Source organism: Rhinichthys klamathensis, unplaced genomic scaffold (genome assembly GCF_029890125.1).
Source record: "Rhinichthys klamathensis goyatoka isolate OS25496 unplaced genomic scaffold, OSU_Roscu_1.1 h1tg000314l_1, whole genome shotgun sequence".
NCBI lineage: Eukaryota > Metazoa > Chordata > Actinopteri > Cypriniformes > Leuciscidae > Rhinichthys > Rhinichthys klamathensis.
This window is the reverse complement of record NW_026606832.1, coordinates 690,071-709,034: the sequence shown is the minus strand read 5'-3', so window position 1 is coordinate 709,034 and position 18,964 is coordinate 690,071. Positions and strand designations below refer to the sequence as shown.

Sequence of the window (18,964 nt, the reverse complement as noted above, 5' to 3'; positions counted from 1 at the left end):
ACAGTAAAATGCCACAAGATTTGAATGCCAGGCTGTGTTATCCCTATATCTCATGTTTTGTTAACGACTGGATACGTTCATTTTTAAACAACAGATCAGTAAAGCTGCCTTTACATTTACAAAATTTCTTAGGTTTTATATGAGCTGTTTTATTGTCTTTACTCCGGTATGACAAAGCCGCACAGGATTTATGTAGTGGTAACTTTATCACATAAAATACAAGTGATATTGGGATATTGTACAAACAATTTGTAAAACAATCAAAGGACATATTTATTAGAGGAATTAAACAGCCCTTCTGTTGCGTTCAGAGCATGTTATGAACCACAAGTCTTCTACACAGGCTTTTTATAAGCTTTATCCAATACAGTTGAGTCGACCACAGGTGCCACTAGACTGTGCAAGTGCAAATCTATACAGATGCAAATGCAATAAAGCTGATGCTCTCATGCTAAACCAACGAGACTCTCGCTGACTTCCCAAAGCTTTTTGGCAGCTGCATCATCTCTGGCTTTAGCAGGAACATTCTGCACTGCACAGCTAGAGAAGTAGCGTCCACTCAGGGGCTCAAGGCCCTCTTGAAGTGCACAGTGAAGAGACGTCTGAGCTCCAGAATCCACATCCGAAAAGAAAAGCAGCAAAATTGGTGCCAAGAACAGCCGCCACCATAGATTGCTGTGACGACCGATGTCGGTTTTAATTGCCCCTATAATAAATAAATCAGCGTTAACTGCATATGACCTATGATACTTTATCAAGAGCTGCTTTTTAGAGAATAAAGAACATCTACTGACCTGGATGAAGACTGTAGCAGGTGACATTTGTGCCTTTGAGTCTCTTGGCCAGCTCGTGTGTAAAGAGGATATTGCAGAGTTTGCTGTGACTGTACAACTTCAGTAAGGCCAATGCTGAATTTCCTAAACCCAAATCTTTATGAGTGTTGATGCAGTTGAAATCAATTTTCCCCCACCAATGGGCCATTGAAGACACAGTCACAACTCTGCTGGGGCCGCACTCTTTTAACCGTTCCAACAGCAGGACGGTTAACAGGAAGTGACCGAGGTGATTGACGCCAAAGATCCTTCCAAAGCCATCCTCAGTCTTGCCAGCAATTACAAGTCCTACAAACACAGACAAAAAAATAAGGCTTTTTAAACCAGATGCAAATTTTGAATTAGTTGAAAATTCAAGAAAGTAATTGTAACAATGCATAAAATAAAATTGCATATATTTGAGAGCTACCTGCATTGTTGATAAGAATGTCTAATCTGGATTCTTTCTTGAGAAGGTTTTCAGCAAAAGACCTCACAGACTTCAGACTGGCCAGATCCAAGTGCATATACACCACCTCTTTGTTTCCTGTTTCCTGTGTTCCAAATCATTGCACAACAATACAGCATTAAATGATGGCAATGAAATGTTAATTCAGCAAACTTATATAACAATCACAGATTTAATAATAATAATAATAACACGTTTTATTTATAAAGCGCCTTTCCAAGCTTTCCAAGGAAGAGAATTCCAGAGTTTCGGAGCCACAGCATAAGTCATGAATACAGGACATAGCGAGGGGGTGAATAATAGTGCAGAAGTTCAGATAAATAGTCCATGAAGACATTTAAAAGTTAGTTAACAAGAGAATTTTATACTGAATGCAGACAGGAACAGGTAACCAATATAGATTATAGAGCAAAGGGGTAATGCAATCAGATTTCTTGACTCTGGCACCAGAATTCTGAACTTATTGTAGTCTAGTGATTGTTTTACCAGGCAGCCCAATTAAGAAGCGAGTTACAGTAGACGAGACGAGAGGTTATCAAAACATGAATTAGAGTTTCAGTATCTTTAGTGCTGAGAGCAGGTCGCAGTCGGGCAATATTGCGAAGGTGGTAGAATGCAATCTTGGTAATAGAACTTATATGAGATTGAAATGTAAGAGACGAATCAAACCCAGATTTACACCCAGATTTTTAACAATATGAGATTGAATTAATGTGGCCCCATCAATAGATAAACTCAGTTCAGACTTAAAGGGATGGTGGACCAAAAACAATAACCTCAGTTTTATCATTATTAAATTTTAGTTAGTTGCTATGTAACCAGATATGTAAATTAGCTGAGATCATGACTATGGATAATGTGACCAAGAGGTAACAAATAAATATTGAACAGAAGTGGTCCAAGAACAGAGCCTTGAGGGACACCTTGAGGGAGAGAACACAGAGAAGATTTTAAGTTATGGACAGTAATAAAAAATTGTCAGTGAGATGAGATATGATATAAACCAAGATAAAGCACTTCCCGTGATGCCGATAGCTGATAGCCGAGAGGTAAGTATGTGATGAGATACAGTGTCAAAAGCTGCTGTTAAGTCAAGCATGACGAGAACAGTAAGACAACCAGAATCAGCAGATATTAGGAGGTCATTAGTAATTTTTACCAATGCTGTTTCAGTGCTGTGGCCTGATCGAAAGCCACATTGATAGGGATCAAGAAGATTGTTAGCATAGAGATGAGCTTGTAACCGCGAGGCAACTACTTTTTCAAGCAGCTTAGAAAGGAAAGGAAGATTAGATATAGGTCTGAAATTATTCATAGCAGAAGAATCAAGCCCTGGTTTCTTTAAAAAAAAATTAAGAAGTGAGGTAGGTAGGTGCTGGATCTAACTGACAAGTAGATGAGCTAGTTTGAGCAATTAGGCCACTAACAGAGGATGGGCTGGTAAGAGTAAAGCTAGAGAGGATGTGCTTTATGGGCTGAGGTGAGGACCAGTTAGAGGAAACGTCTGATGAGTTTGATGGAAATGTTTCATAAATAGATTTTATTTTATTTTCAAAAAAGTGGTGGAAACAGTTGCAGAGGTCAATTGAGCCAGTAATACGATGCGTTGAAGGGTTAATATAAGTTTGTTAACAGATGAAAATAATGTCTTAGGTCTACCTTTAGCAGTGTTTATTACGGAGGAGTGGTATGCTGTACGTGTGGCATTGAGATCAGACTTGTATTTCAGTTGGTGAGCACAGAAATCGTGATAATGCTCGAGACGTCTTCCAATTTGTTTAAGCAGTCGGAGCTCAGGTGTATACCAGGGTGATGCATGAGATGAAGGTACCAGCTTAGTTATCATAGGGCGTGATTGTCCAAGGCTTCAGAGATAGCAGAGTTGTAAGTTGAGAGAACAGCAGAAGGACAAGAGAAATCAGAGTAAGAAGACAGAATATGCAGTCTGAGAATGACAGAGAAACAGATTTAACATTGCGATAATTAATAGTAGTAGAAGAGGTTCAGGAAGAGGGAAATCAAATCTAACTGTTATCAGCTTATGATCAGAAATACCAGTTTGTGAGCCAGAGACATTATTAATTCCTGAAGTGCAAACCAGATCAAGTGTGTGACCACGGCAGTAAGTAGGAAAGTTGACATGTTGTACAAGACTGAAATTATCCTAAGTTAATATAAGGTCACTGGCATTAGAACAGACAAATGGATATTGAAATCACAGAGCAGGATAACATAAAAGGATACAGCATAGGCCAGAGTGAGTAGTTCATTGAGTTTAGAGAAAAAAATCTGAGACTTGAGGACGATATAGTATGATCAGCAGAGAGGTGTGACCAAGCACTTTAAAAGCCATGTATTCAAAAGATGTCACATGAAATTCAGTCATGGCAATTTTCATAGCATCGCGAAAGACATCTGCTAGACCACCACCCCTATAGAGACGTGGCTTAGATAAATAAACAAAACAGCATTTATTACACTACTGATATTACTGGATTTTTATTTATTGTTTTTTAATAAAAGTACCATTTTATAATTTTGTTAAATATGTTTTCAAAGCACTTACGTGCAGGGGGTGTTGATCATTTTTATGCAATTACATTAGGCAATCATAACAATGGGTGTTAACTGCCTGGGTCAGAATGAAGACTGGTAATCCTTTTTGTGCATGTTTTTTTTTTTAAACGTAATAAAAACTGTATTAACATAATAAGTCAACCTTAGGAACATATGAAGACCTCAGATGCAAAAGTCCGTCTAAAGTTTCTTTAATATTAATATTTTTATCAGGCTTCTATGTATAGGTTTCTACCCAAGTATCAGCATTTCTGAATGGGCTGAGGCTGGGATTTAGTGAGTTTGAAGTGAAAGTATTTGATGAACGTATTATGTGGGGAGAGCATTCACTCAATATTATCTCATTTTTGACAGAGGAGGCTTTTAGAGGTTTTTGCATCGGAGGTCTTCATATATATAAATTAAATGGAAGAATCTTTTAAAAAATAAATATACTTCTGGAACCAAGACCGCTGAAAAGGTGTCCTCTATTTGTTGGTAATTGGTCCAGAACGATCGATTAAGTTTTTTTTTTTTATTCCTCATTGTATATTTTCAATTAAATAACTGTTACAGTATCTTATTATGAATAAACGGGCATTTTATATGGTGCTCTCTAGAAACTGCAACTCAAGCATTATATAAACGACGTTGTCACGTGCTTCCAGTTTCTTCACTCAGCACTGGTCAGATCATAATTTTTTTTCATATAATATTTGAATCATTATTTTATTATTCTAGTGCTGCGGGTTTGGATCTGCATATAAAATACCAATTAATAGATTTTTATTTTATTTTTAAATTAACATTTTGCATACAAATGTCAAATGAAACACAAGTCCTGAGATTTAAACGCAGCTCAGTAGTGAACCACCCTAAGTCCCTAATGGAACTTTTATTTTTTATCTTTGTAGAAACGGTCCTTATACCACAGTTACAAACAGTTGACATATAATGGGTCCCTCTCACTCTCTGGATGTCTGTGACAGCAGCCTGAGCTCTGCTTTCATCCCTGCAGGCTAGAATCACACGAGCTCCTCTTCTCGCCAGATCCAGCGCGGTGGCTTTGCCGATACCCGTGTTTGCTCCTGGAATTAAACCAGCTCAAATGTCAATCATATCTGTTCAGTTGCTTATCATGTACAGTGTGAACCATAGGTGTGAACCGTCAGTGCACTAGCTCAGCTTTCTGCGTTGTGTAACACGACTAAAATGTGTTTACGAAAAGCGTAAAATCTACAAAATCTATTTTAAAACGACTAATGGTTTAAATGGTCAAGCGTAACTGTTTAAGGACAATAAACAAACGCCCTAAAACCGAAACACGTACCAGTCACGACCACCGTCTTCCCGTGCAGTTTGGCTGTACTTTTACATTTTGGCAGTTGCAACAGCGTCACGCACAGCAGCAGGTAAAACCCCACGAGTCCTCCGCAAATAAGCAGAACGGTAAACATGTTCAAAAGAACAGAGCAATAACGGCTATATAGTTGCTTATGAAAGAGCTCGGTTTCCTCTAGCCTGAACAGGAAGACGTGCTGCTGAAGCCAATCCCCATTATCCCGCCCTCTTGCCCACATTAGTAATAATAACACTACTGTTCTGATGCTCTTTACTTCACACTGAAATTCGCATCTGAAAACTGAAGCTATTTTGTAACACTGTCTGAGGAAAAATGTGAGTTCCTTGCCCATGCAAAACTCACTACCACACTGCTATACAGTTGCCAAGTGGCTTCTGTAGCTAGGATTTTGAGAGAGAACCATGTCTTAAAAAATGTAATGTAATAGAAACTAAATATTTTCCATGTTTTCCACATTTATTATATTATTATTACACAGTATAAATTGGGTCTTTTTAAATGAAAATATATACAGTAGCTGCCTATTATATTTTAGAATGGGGGTCCCTCTCACAAGGATGGTCATATTTGGGTGTCCATGGCATCTAAAAGATTAAAAAACCCTTGTTTAAATCACTCTATTGTAAAATTATCAGATTCACGTTTTATCATACACTAGATGAAAATGTCTGGTTACTTAGAGAAAAATTGCACATCTTTTCTTAAACCAATCATATGATTTGCGTCATTCACATACAGGTTAGGCACTTGAATACTTTGCATTGGAGATTTTTCAAAACCCTTTAGTCTAAATACTTTGCATTGGAGATATTTCAAAAAACCTTTAGTCTAAATAAGCAACAGTAATGCTAACTTTAGAAAACTACTAATCTTACAGAAGAGTGAATGCATTAGTAAGCATGACACATGAACACAAGCTGGTGGATTTCTAAAGCATGTTATTTAAAATCTGCTTTGTATTTACATAGTTTGACACAAGAACCTGGTGAAAACTAATTACAGATCACATGAAACAGACACAAAGGACTGAACAGCAACCAAATGGTGCACGACCGAAATAATCCAAACTGGAGCACTTTAGCACACCGAATCGTGTGGATCTCTGGCTATTCACATGAATACATACACATTATGTACATGAGTCTCTCGTGTCAGGCTAAAGGAACACCAGGTCTGACTGCGCTCCAGAGGACATACATAAATAAAAGCATCCGTTTTTACGGGAAATAAAAGAAAATCCATGTTTGTATAAAAAGTATTGTTACTGGCACAAAATAGAACATGTTTTTTTATTTCTTTACATGTGAAAACAGCTCATTGGTTCTTAGAGCTTTGAGGATGATCAAAGTTTCCCTTTAAAAATGCAAGTCTTGCATTGAGACAAAATGTGCAACCTGCCTAAAGTCTTGAAGAAATTAGAAAAAAAACTCACCTCATGCAAATGTATAAACAATTAAATAATTAGGAAACCATTCAAACTGTACAGGTCGGTGCTTGAGGGGTTACGTGACAAGGTTGTGTTGGAGCGAAGGAGGCGTGGCCTTGCTCAGGTGCTCCCCCTGTTGGCCAGGTGTGGGAGTGAGGCTGCAGGTGGTGAGCTCCTCTTTAAGCGGCTTGTTGGCGAACTCTGTGATGCTAAATATAAACTGCAGGCAGCCCAGTTTGACGTGGCTTCCGTGATGGAGGAGTGCAGTGCCTTCCCATCCCGCACCATTGCCTCCGATCAAACTGGAGCCGCTGTTTTTACAGTTACAGGGAGTGATGGGAGCATCGTGGGACTGGCAGCTCATAACTCTGCCCTCGGTTGCAGAGGCCACGGCCATTGCAGACGACTCCTGCTCCTTTTTCCTGCAGCGTCCTGCAAACACACTCGAGTTAATACTGATGCTTACTACATTTTTTTTTTTTTAAGTTGGCATGAAATGGAAATTCACTACTTTATTTTATTAAGGCATTGTTTCATTTTTTCTGGTGAAATGCCAGACTTCTCTAATCAGTTATCTAAACCAAGCTCGCATTCAGCTAAGAAATAAGTCCCCGTCCTACATTTTTTTCTTTTCCAATAGTTTGTTTCACTCGGATGTCCATCAAAATAGGGAAGAAAAGACCTGTCATATGTTCAGTTTCCCCGTGACTGGAAGAAATAACTCACGGATAATGTTCTGCACTTTGGTGAGCAGGTTGCTGGATGGGCTCTGGCTCGTCTTCTCAGAGAAGTCACAGGAATATAATACGTTGTCAACGGTTGTCCCATGTTCGCTGTAGTTCAGCAGTTCATACTGCTTTGTATTCTGGAGGAGGAGAGAACAAATTTAATCACTCAAGAGATGAAACCTTTGTCCTTATGTTAATTGTTTAAAATAGCATACCTCATCATAAAATATACAGGCATGTTTCCCTGAAACGTAGTTACAATGCCCGTAGTTTGTAAGGCACACATCCATATCAGCACCTGCAATGAGAAAAGACAGTTGTACGGAACACTGTAGGATGATGCATTTCCTGCAGTCACAGGATGATAATCACCTGTCCCGATGTACAGACTCCTGTAGCACATACTGACAGCCGTTCCCTTTCCCGAAACCGAACAGAACGAAGCTCTCGCCTGTACCTCCTTGCTTTGGGCTGTGAACGGAAACATCAAGAGTTCATGCGCATCTAAAGGAAACAAAAACTTCAATAAGAGCATAATGAATACAATCTCATACCTTCACTGTGTTTCTTGTGAGCGGGTGACACGGATGAAGGAGAACTGCTCTGAACAGGAGAGGTTTTTAACTCAAAGAGCTGCTGAATCCGCTGCCAAGCCAAAAGCTTGATAAACTTCTCGTCCAATGAGCCGAGCTCAACTTCTGCAATACAAAAAAGATTTCAGAATGATTACAAAATGCTGCTGTCTTTTGAATTTGGGTCCTTTTCTATTCTATGATCATTTTCTCGCTGAATAAATAATCAGTTTTTTGCTGTTGATGTGAAAGCTGCACGATTAATGGAAATAAAACTGAAATCACAATACAGTTTAGTGACAATACTATTTAATTAAATATATGTGCCATGCGTTTCAAAGTGAAGTGTGGCTTGTTCTTTTACTTTACAAATACTACAACAGTAATTATTTTCTTTAATATTTCGATTTAGTAGTAATAATACTTTATTTATATTGATATTTAATAACACATTTTTTCCAAATTGAACAAGCTTACAGACAACACTGGAGCCTTAAAAAAAATTATCTGGGGAAAAATTTCACAATTACATTTTTCCCCACATCATGATGTAGTCTATCAGAAGTTAAATTCAACGTTTTGTTATAATAATGCTTAATTTAGAAGTGTAAGGGATTTCAAATTCTTAAAGTTACAGTATCTGCTTAATCTAACCTAAAGACCAAAATTGAAAGTTCCTCAAGAATCAACAGTCCTCTTTTAAACACACAAACCCACCTCCGCTGTTCGGCATGATGTCCTTTATTCGTCCGGACAGCTCTGACATGTTAGGTTCTGTGCAAGAAAAGACGTCCCCCCTGCCTGCCATCAAAGAGTCCAAGCCGACCTTTCCATCTGAGAAGAGAACGCAGCCATTCAATATTTTAAAGGGTTGCAACAAGCCTATTACAAGGTAATAATAAAGCACATAACTACACAAGTAAACATTTGCCACAGGACCGGGATGTAGATCTCTGACCTTTTGATGCGGTGTCTGAGGTGATTTTCTGCGGTTTAACAACATGTACTCCTGTAGATACAGTAGAGGCTGAGAGTTTTGCTGCTGCTGTGTCTGAAGCTAATGGAGTTTTTTTATGGTCAGATGATGGAGTGCTGTGCTCAGATTTGACACAAGCAGGAGCAGAGACTTCTGTGCCACTACAGGGCTTTAAACTGGCAACCTCTTTCTTGATAATGGCTCCAGAGTTTGTAGGTTTGGGTGGAGCGGGTATGGGTAAACTATGCGTTTCATGGTCAGCTGTCTTTTCTTGGGTTCTAACAGGACACGGTGTTCCATTGGACTGAACCAATCGTTCGACAGGGCCATTTGTGGTCTTACAGTTCTGACACATTCCATCAGTACATGAACGACAGGAAACTTTTGGCGCTACGCTCTGGCTGCCCTGTGAGGCGGCACTCTGGCAGGAATCTCTGAGTTTCAGATCAGTCTTTTCTGTGTGCTCTGAATCCCAAGGAGATGTTTGTCTGTTCCATAAATGCCTCATAATGCTGCACTGCAGCGAGATGACGTCTTTGAGCCACTACACCAAAGCATAAACAGAATAAGATCACTGGTTCAGAAACAATACTGAATACAAAAGCAGCAGCAAACAGTGAGCGCCTAATACACACCTGACACTGTTCATCTTCACTGGCTAAGTGCTGCGGGACATAAGCTTCTGTAAGGCCGGTGCAGATAAGCTCCCCTTCACGGATCCCTGCCGGGGCCATCAGAGAGGGAGGGTTCTGATACTGTGACTTTATGGCATCTGGAACCTGCGAAAACCAATAGAGATCTCGAATGAGTTTCAACAACATCTCTAGTGTCTATCACTGGTGTCATACAGTGAGTTTAAAGACTGATCACCTTCAGAGTCTTTTTGCTTTGAGCATAAGCTGACCGCCGTATAGGGGTGTGTTGCCGATGTATCCTCTGCAGGAAGTCAAGTTTGATGGCATGCTGGGATATGCGGTCCTGAAACTGGTCAAATAACTGGCAACGGTTGCTGAGGGTCAAGGTTCTCTGGCTCAGCTGTGAGGAAAGAAAGAGAATGAATGAGTGGCATGTTGGTAACGGTGTTTATTCAATTTAGGATATGGAAATGCCTAAATTTAAAAGCTATTACAAGTTTTGATTTTTGTTTTATGCAAGCTTCCTTACAACCAGGTTCTGGATGTGGTTGGGACACATCCATCTGCCTGTAGGGAAGGCAGTGAGAGGCGGATCCAAACAGTCCATGTGAAACAAGAGAGGGCAAAAGTCACACTGGATCAGTGGAGCCATTCGGCAGCTCCTGTGAGAAAAAGAAGGAATAAAAGACTATTTATTTATGTCTCCAATGTCAATACAGTGTGATCAGGTGGGATTTACACTACTGCTCAAAGGTTTGGGGTCAGTAATTTTATTTTTAAGAAATCAATGCTTTTATTCAGCTAGGATGCATTAAATCGACACATTTTTAATGTTACAAAAGATTTTTACTTCAAATAAATACTGTTCTTTACAACTTTCTATTCATAAAAGCATCCTGAAAAAACAACTGTTTTCAACATTGATGATAATAAGAAATATTTATTGAGCATCAAATCAGATTTAACCCTCTGATGCTGTTGAAAAATGTAGATTTGGTATTTTTTTTTTTTTTTTTATCAGAATGGTACGAAACTTGGTAAAGGTTTTGGCACTTGCTGTGTGAACACACAAAAAATTATGGACATGATTTGAACAGGTTAAAAGGTCCTAAAAAAGTAACTTGTATAGGAAATGAATGGGAGACGAATTTCACCTAGTGAAAACGTTTGGTACTGCAGCCAAATAAAATCTTACTGAAAGCTAATTTTTTTAGATATCAGGCTCAAATTTTGAACACAACTTGTTTAGATTTATGGCTTTGATTTTCTCACTGTTTTAGAGTAAAACATATTTTTGAAAATATATATTTCATATAAAATTTTTAAATAGTATTTTTCAAAACAATAAATGTAAAATTCTGTAATTTTTAAAAAACTTTTTTCACTTCAGCAATAATCTGCCAAGTGTCATTTGACAGTGTAATTTTAATTTTCAAGTCTATGCTCAAAAAGTGAATATATGGATTATAAATACAGGGAAAATATAATTTTGTACCATAAAATCCCCTAAAAATACAAAATATTAAATAAAAAACATTTTGAACTAAAATTTTGTACATTAATTACAAAAATAGAATCGTCATTTTTGACCGACACACGAAGAGGACCAGAGGGTTAATCAAATTAGAATGATTTCTGAAGGATCATGTGACACTGAAAACTGGAGCAAGGGTGGCTGAAAGTTCAGCTTTGCCATCACAGGGAAAAAAAAATATTCAAACAAATGCAGTCTTGGTGAGCATAAGAGAGTTTATACTGAAATTGACTGAAGCAGAATCTTCAAAAGTATTTTATTGATTCCTCCTTTTGCTGATTATAGTAATGGCAGAGAAAAATCCAGCAGTTAATCTGCTTCTAAATAAATTCACCATAATTATCAATCACATATTTTTCAAATTAGATTTGCATTATCTGAAGAAAAAACGTAGGCTTGCGAGACAGCCAAAACGCAATACAATATGCAAATGACAGCACCGTCAGTTCAATTATGAATGTTGAACATTCTATCAGCGCAAGTCAATGGCATTTTCAAACTTAAAATGTTTCATTTCTTAAAAAGTAGTCCTATTAATTCAAATAAAAACAAAATATATAATAATACTAGATCTTGTACCTGCTGCATGTGTAACACACTTTCACCGGCAGTGGAACCAGTCCATGATTGTCCAGCTCATGCTGTGGCCGTTTAACGTTCTTGCCTGATAACTCGTCTTTTCGTCTTCTTTTGCTGGTGCCTGAGAAGAAGAGAATAGATGCATCACATCTTAGAATCACACATAATCTGTTGTTCACACAATTTTACAGCGAGAGATCAGAATAGGGCTGCACAATATTGGAAAAAAACTGACATTGTGATACTTTTCTAGTTACATTTTTTTTTTTAATTCAGGAACTCACCAGATAACTTAAATAGCTACTGTATATTTGGAAAGAATGAATCAATCTAGAATGAGGGGTGATTTTGTTGTGGAGTACATCTGCAAGAAAACACTATTTCAGTCTTTTTACTGAAATGATTTCAAAATAAACTCTTCACCATATTTTTTTAGTGTAAAAAATAAATAAAAATAATATAAAATAATAATAATTATGATTTTAATGTGATTTTTATTAAATAAAAATTATTAAACAAAATAAGAAATATACTGTAATAATACTATTATACTGTAAAATAAACAATATCAATATTTACATCTTCATTTTCAAACAGTAACCCATTGACTTTTATTTTGATAGGTCGCCGGCAATTAAAAATATGTGCTGCCAGTATCAGAGTGAAGCGATGAGCCGAGTTCGTTTACACACACGCAGCTCATGATATCAGTGTCTCAGAACAGCTCGATTGACAGTAAAGGAGTCGAGCCGTTCTGAAACGCATAAACACTGTTTCATAAACTACACATGTAGTGCATTATTTATTTAATTAAATCACAGCCTTCAAGATTTGACAATCGCACTAAGCCATATCTCGATACCGATTTTATTTTGAAACATTGTGCAGCCCTAGATCAGGATGTCCTGTACCTGGAAGTGCAGACGTGCAGGTGAGGTCATTTGGAAGCTGGAACTGCGTGGGGTTCCTCTGCATGGCAGCAGCAATTAGGAGGTCAAATGGTCTTTTGAGGGTGTTTGTGGTATTCAAGAGCTCAGGCTCAGAACCCTGGGCCTCATCCTCCACGTCCAGGAGGTCTTCCTCCATGTCATTCTGCTCGGACGGTGTGGGTGTGTCATTAGAAGAAGTGTTGGAGTTGGGGGTCACAGGTCGGCTGTTGGGTCGCCCCTCCAAGAGCCGTACCTGAGCAACGGCGGCCCGTAGCCCTGTCCCGCCCGACCCCATGGAGGGATCCAGACGTAATGTCCCACATTCCTGCTCAGGAGCCGGAGATGGCGTCTGCTTCACCAGCTGACGCTCCAACAGACCGTTAATTTGCTCCTTTTTCTGTTCCCTTTTCTGAAAAATAAAAATAAAAAAAATAAATAGAAAATCCAATTCCAACATGCCTAACATTCAATCAGTCTAGGTAAATGACATTTTTAAATAAAATGTTGCATTTGCTACAAGGTACAAGACACAGTAAAATATAGGACAAATTTTGTTCCATTTTCAATGCGACTAGCCCTAATGATAATAATAGCATTAATTATCATTTTTGTTTTTAAATATTATGTTACAATTACTATTAAAAATATTATTTTATTTAAATTGTAAAAGTAAATCATAGAAATATTACTATTGCAATAATACTTAAACTGTAAAACATTTTTTTAATAAAATGTATTTTACAGTAGAACAGTATAAATACTAATATTTATGTCAGTCTTCATTTGTTTTCTTTCAAATTATAACAATTTGACAATTTATAAACTATTCTCATGCAAAAATCGGATAGATAAAAAAGGGTCAAATTTAAGACTTCGCACAACATGAGTGGACACCAACCTTCTTGCGAATGCTGCAGCGATGACACATCCAGTCACCAGGGGGCAGCATTTCTCTGCTCATTGGCGGGTTACTGAGGAAATGTAAACAAAGTCAAGAGGTGAAACTACAGGCTTCATCTAACAGAGAGCAAACATTAACAGTTACGGTATGGACAGCCATTCAATACTACAATAAACGAGCATAGGACGGCAGACCAGCTTTATACTCCAGTCTACTCTGAGTGTGTCATTCAAATGAAGCAAACAAAAACATGATACTATAACTTCGGCAGCTTCTAAAGCCAGGCCTACGTTAAACATGAATACAAGAGATATACCCAGCCTGCATAGAGATGCTAAATCAATAGCTTACTCTGTAAGAAGTTTCTGTTTCTCTAATGCACTGCACAGTGCACACATGCAAACAGACTACGACTAAACTTCTGTTCTACAGATGGTTTAAAAGAAATCAGCCATGAAGCTCAGATTCTATATTACTTCAACAACTGGGTAAAAACACAAATAGAAACCTGTTTTAACTTTCTAATATGCCACAGTTCTTTCAAATAACTTCAAAAGTGATGTATCTAAAAACACTAAAGACCCATTAAAAGATCCTGTTTGAAGATCAATCCCAGAAACTCTATTCGAGACTACACTAACGAAGGCCAGTGTGGCAGATTTCCCGGGGCCCATGGGCCGCACAGAACCAGCTGCATGTGTTTCTCCTCAAACACACATGGAATCATTTCAGCTCCCAAACACAAAGAATGAACAATGAGAAAATACGGAGGGGAAAATCGAAATTCAAACTTCCTTCTTTCCAGCTGACCGAGAGCAGCACAAAGTGAGTTTAAAGTTGCTATGAAATGGAAATAGCGAGAATCTTTTCTTCCATACCGTGAATGTAATGGATTATCGAAAAAGAAAATAATGTAGGGCGGTAACTTGGTTCTATGCATCGGCTGTTGATTGGATTTTGAGATTTGGGTGCTGCACTCATAAGTGGAGGCAGATGAACGTGACTTTTTTTGCAGGGTTTAGGCGCACTAAATGATTGCATAAGTCCTGCATACATCATCAGAGAGAAGCTTGTCCTTTAAAATTCTTTAAAAAACAACCAGCACAGATTCATTGATCACAAGACGACCTAAAACATGCATTTAGAAAAAAAGATTTCATTTTCATTTCATGTCGACTGTAGTAAACAAAGCCGAGCGATCACAGATCTTCAGCAGATCTGCAAACATCTGACAATCTGACTGAGATGATTAAGGAAAATCCATCTCAATCTCAATCTCAATCAGATCTCTCCATAATGGAGACGTGATCGTGGGTGGCCTTCAGATGCCCGTAGTTAATGATTATTTCTCAGCTCCCTGCTCAAGAAACACCAGACAGCATATAAATAAACCACAGCCTCTATAAATGTTCCATCTGAAGATGTAAGAGAAAACCTCAGCCAAATCTGACGAACATCTAGTTGTCACAGCAAAAATGCAGCACAAATTACTTCTGCGTTCCAACTAAAACAGCATCACAGTCCTGGTCCTGGGCCCAATTTTGTCCCAGCTCCAGCATCACACACACCAGCACTGTAGATGGAAGGCAGCGGGGCAGTGATCACAACACAGCAGGTCCCCTCCTTCCCGGCAGCTGTCGCAGGTGTCGTGATTGGTGGCCCTTCCGGCTCTCCTGGTGCTCCTGTCCGGTTTCCTGGTCCTCTTCTCTCCATCCTCAGACTTGGGCGGCGCCAGCAGAGTCTGGATTTGCTACAGGAGAAAAGCGAGAGAGGTTCATATACTCATTAGTGAAACATCTGCACGCGTCTTGCATCACATCAGCCGCTCAAACCATTGTTGGGCCGTGACCGTGAGCGCGTGCACGTACGTTCACGTGAAGGGAGCCTATGGATGACATTAGTGAGCAATTAGCGGCTACATTGAGAATACTAACCAGCCAGTAACGAGAGGAATAAACGGGTGTATGAGTGTGTTTGTCTTACTCTTACCTCCATCAGCCCGCCGGAGGTATCCAGATCGTACACGATCGTCGGGGTCTCCATTTTACCCCACATCAACACAGGCCAGGACTGTTTCTGACTCCCTTAGCCGCTACACCCCGACTCCTGTCAGTTGAGTAGCCTCTCACTTCTATCAAAATCGCCTCAGAAATCCCTCCCGTGTCTGTTATGGCTCCGCGCGGGCTCTCCGTTAATCGAGCAGGCGCGCGGAGGCCTCTATCCCCGGTGCTGTGCGAGACTCTGGCCCGGTGTGAGAAGGAATAATAAAGACACAGAAATTATCATTAAGTCCATGATGCGAAGACGTCAAACATCAAGCCCCCCGAAGAACAACTCCTCCGAGGAACTGGCAGCGGCGAAAAACAGACGTTTTTCTCCCGTTGAAAGAGCGACTTAACGGCAGAGCGTCTCTGTTGTGATGAAGGAACGCTCGCGCTAGCTGACGCACAAACCTGTGTGCGCATGCGCGGGCCAGTTAGTTGAGTTGGGAATCCAATTCGTTTAGAGAATCGGTTCGTTTTGGTGAACCGGTGCAGTAGAATCAATTCACTGGTTTGCTATCACTTATAAATTTATTATCTAATACATGTTTAATATTTATGTAATATTCAATATTTAAATACGTATTTTATAAAACATATTTTATTATTTAAACTTATTGCATTGCTTATTGTCATATATCACACACCTCACAATTTTATAACCAAAGTTTTCCTTCTTTACAATGAAAGTGATTGGTGACTAAATCTGCAATTCTGTCATTATTCTTTCATAACAGAATAAATCAAGGCATGCATCTAAAATCAACATGGGGGTGAGAAAATTATGACAGAGGTTTAATTTTTGGGTGAACTATGCGTTGTTTACGTTCGAGTGTTTAACAAACGCTTTGCGAATCGGTTCTAATGGATCTTTAAAAAGAGCCGGTTCAAGACAATGATTCGTTCGCGGTCAGGCATCACTACCCGTCAACAGTGGAGCCATCTTGCTCTTTTCCTCCGTTTATAAAGCCTCTCCGTCGATGGGGTAATTGTGGGAATCTCCAGTATATATTGTTTTTGTGTGGGTGTGAGCTTGTTCAGTACCCCAACCAGTGAGGGCTAGAAAGCAGAAGCTTTTATCCGGTTTGTTGACGTGTTCGAGCTTCTTTGTATTGTGAGGGAATTCTCTGGCCTCTGATTGGGCTATTTCGTCGCCGGCGTAACATGAACCAATGCGCGTAACGGAAGAGATGAATTTCTTTTATGACTAGCTATAAAATCATCAGGGAGCACTGAACAATGGCGGTGAATTTATTCATTCATGGTTATATGTGTTATTAGATATATCCTATATATATATAGATATTAAATATTTAGATAAGTTAATATTCATATTTATATCCATAAATTACAAGTAGGCCTATATTATAATAGAATATATATTCTATAATTTTATATAGTATATATAGATGCTGTTAAATAAATAACTGTTGTCTTGGTCAAATAAAAGTTTCTCAGCTACACACAAGCATAATAAACACAACATCATACTATAGTTTTAGACAGTTTATTTACAAAGTGTTCTGCAAATAAGCCCCCATGCAGCGACAGTGTGTTATACATAGAGAAATGGCTTTATCACCATCACTAGTGGAACTCAAGACCCTCAGACACTCTCCCACCTTCACACTCTCAGTCTTAGGTTTGCTGCATGTGGGAGAAAACAGTTTCCATCTCTGTTGTTCCTCAATGTGAAACCAGGAACCTTCTTGATGCACTCTGAAATAGTCCAACCTCAAGTTGTGAGCCTTGGGATGTTTTAGCGGACAAATAAAAAAGTACAACACAAACCTCAGGCTCTTATGTGCTACAGAAATAACACCCTATTGTCCACCATAGTGCAGGCAGAAGTCTTAGAGAGAGAAAAAATACATTAACAGGAGCCCAGCAGAAAAAGAGGAGAGATGCCAAAAAAGACAGATGGATTTTACATACACACCTCGTATTGCCTTGCATCCTGAAAAGATAAACAAATAAGATTTCAGAACAGTACAGTGGTTTCTCTTTGTCTTATTGTCTTTATTCAGAGCCTCCTTAAATACAACTGGTGATCCAAGTTATATTTAAGACAAATAAAATGCATTTCAATAAAAAATACAAAGCTTTGGAAGTCATATATCCTAGAATAGCTAACATCTTTAATTACACTACCGTTCAAAAGTTTAGGTTCGGTAAGAATTTTAAAATATTTTTGAAGTCTCTATGCTCAACAAGTCTACATTTATTTGATCACAAATACAGTAAAAACATCCATATTGCGAAATATTATTTATGATTTTAAAAACAAAGCTGAATTTTCAGCATCATTACTCCAGTCACATGATGATCCTTCAGAAATCCTTCTAATATGCTTGCTGCTCAAGAAACATTTATTATTATTATGAATGTTTTATTATTACATTTTAACTATATAAAATTCCAATGTAACAGTATTAATTATCAATGTTGAAAACAATTGTGCCGTTTAATATTTTTTGGAAATCCTTTTTTAGGATTCTTTGACAAATGGAAAGTAAAAAACAACATTTATTTGAAATAGAAAACTTTACGTAATTGTCTTTACTGATCAATTTAATGCATCCTTGCTGAAAAGAAGGTTTAATTTCTTAAAACAATGTCATAGACCATAAACCTTTGAACTCAGACATGCTTATGTATGTATAATGCAATAATGCACAAGTAGATTCAAGAGCTTCATTAGTATCCTTATTTGAATCAAAAGAAAGGAAACATGAAAAAATGAAACACAAAAATAATGAATGACGTTAAAATAAAACATAAAAAAATAAGTCCTGTGAGAATCATGAAACAATCCAATCAAGTAAAAGTAATATAATTTAACTAAACATTAATAATTGCACAATCATTCAAATGGAATTTGGTCTGAACTTTTCACATTCAGAAGATAACAGTGAATGACATAATCCTGGATGCTGTATGATTACGTGATGCGACACACAAGTATCAGAACGTCTAATTAGAGAACATGTAGAGTGTAAACTGACACACACACACACACACACACACACACACACACACACACACACACACACACACACACACACACACACACACACACACACACACACACACACACACACACACACACACACACACACACACACACACACCATCTGCTGAGTTTTAGCTACCCATGACCCATGGCTTCAAGCCTAAATGTTTTTTTTACCTCTAAAATGAATGTTTTCATGTTTGTAAAGGGACCCAGAGTCTTTCCTTCTCCACTGAATTGTATTTATTCTTACCCTTTCATGTGCATATTATGAATATACAGCAGCATTTTTGAACTTCTTTGAAAATGTTAAAATGTTATTAGAAAAATTAAAAAATAAAAATGTATTAAGAGTCCCCAAGAAACATTTTGTTTATGCAACATTAAGCTCATTAAATCATGAAGATAGTTTTATGATATATCTGGTCC

At 38.2% G+C, this 18,964-nt stretch overlaps 4 protein-coding genes across 4 annotated transcripts in view; 1 reads left to right on the top strand and 3 right to left on the bottom strand.

The window, feature by feature from the left end:
- rab6a (RAB6A, member RAS oncogene family) overlaps nucleotides 1–18,964 on the top strand; it is an 82,951-nt gene that overhangs the window by 46,142 nt on the left and 17,845 nt on the right. The gene's annotated exons all lie outside the window — the stretch shown is intronic.
- Nucleotides 249–5,324, bottom strand: dhrs13a.1 (dehydrogenase/reductase (SDR family) member 13a, tandem duplicate 1). Its single transcript, XM_056271290.1, has 5 exons — nucleotides 5,168–5,324; nucleotides 4,807–4,925; nucleotides 1,243–1,366; nucleotides 795–1,121; nucleotides 249–706 (listed from the first exon to the last, which is right to left on the bottom strand). Exons 1-5 carry the CDS (start codon nucleotides 5,292–5,294, stop codon nucleotides 447–449), a joined length of 957 nt encoding a protein of 318 aa, XP_056127265.1. The 5' UTR covers nucleotides 5,295–5,324; the 3' UTR covers nucleotides 249–446.
- On the bottom strand, nucleotides 6,122–15,940 carry phf12a (PHD finger protein 12a). The gene is made up of 15 exons (XM_056271274.1): nucleotides 15,470–15,940; nucleotides 15,049–15,230; nucleotides 13,478–13,550; nucleotides 12,562–12,988; nucleotides 11,651–11,771; nucleotides 10,067–10,199; nucleotides 9,773–9,937; nucleotides 9,538–9,681; nucleotides 8,885–9,446; nucleotides 8,644–8,760; nucleotides 7,909–8,052; nucleotides 7,727–7,825; nucleotides 7,570–7,652; nucleotides 7,353–7,491; nucleotides 6,122–7,058 (listed from the first exon to the last, which is right to left on the bottom strand). Exons 1-15 carry the CDS (start codon nucleotides 15,533–15,535, stop codon nucleotides 6,703–6,705), a joined length of 2,811 nt encoding a protein of 936 aa, XP_056127249.1. The 5' UTR covers nucleotides 15,536–15,940; the 3' UTR covers nucleotides 6,122–6,702.
- Nucleotides 17,016–18,964, bottom strand: part of sez6a (seizure related 6 homolog a) — a 68,954-nt gene continuing 67,005 nt past the window's right edge. Inside the window, exon 17 of the mRNA XM_056271273.1 lies at nucleotides 17,016–17,479. Within this exon, the coding sequence (XP_056127248.1) occupies nucleotides 17,450–17,479 (30 nt within the window). The 3' untranslated portion in view covers nucleotides 17,016–17,449. The remainder of the gene's footprint in view (nucleotides 17,480–18,964) is intronic.

Bases quoted from the DNA above. Each gene is read 5' to 3' on its own strand.
- dhrs13a.1 (XM_056271290.1), bottom strand. From the start codon at position 5,294: ATGTTTACCGTTCTGCTTATTTGCGGAGGACTCGTGGGGTTTTACCTG. The intron at 1,367-4,806 runs GTGAGAGGGACC...TTTGGAACACAG, and splicing joins CTGTCACAGACATCCAGAGA to GAAACAGGAAACAAAGAGGT. The intron at 707-794 runs GTCAGTAGATGT...TATTTATTATAG, and splicing joins CTGCTACAGTCTTCATCCAG to GGGCAATTAAAACCGACATC.
- phf12a (XM_056271274.1), bottom strand. From the start codon at position 15,535: ATGTGGGGTAAAATGGAGACCCCGACGATCGTGTACGATCTGGATACC. The intron at 9,682-9,772 runs GTGATCAGTCTT...TGGTTTTCGCAG, and splicing joins AAAGCAAAAAGACTCTGAAG to GTTCCAGATGCCATAAAGTC. The intron at 9,447-9,537 runs GTGTGTATTAGG...GCTTTGGTGTAG, and splicing joins GTGAAGATGAACAGTGTCAG to TGGCTCAAAGACGTCATCTC.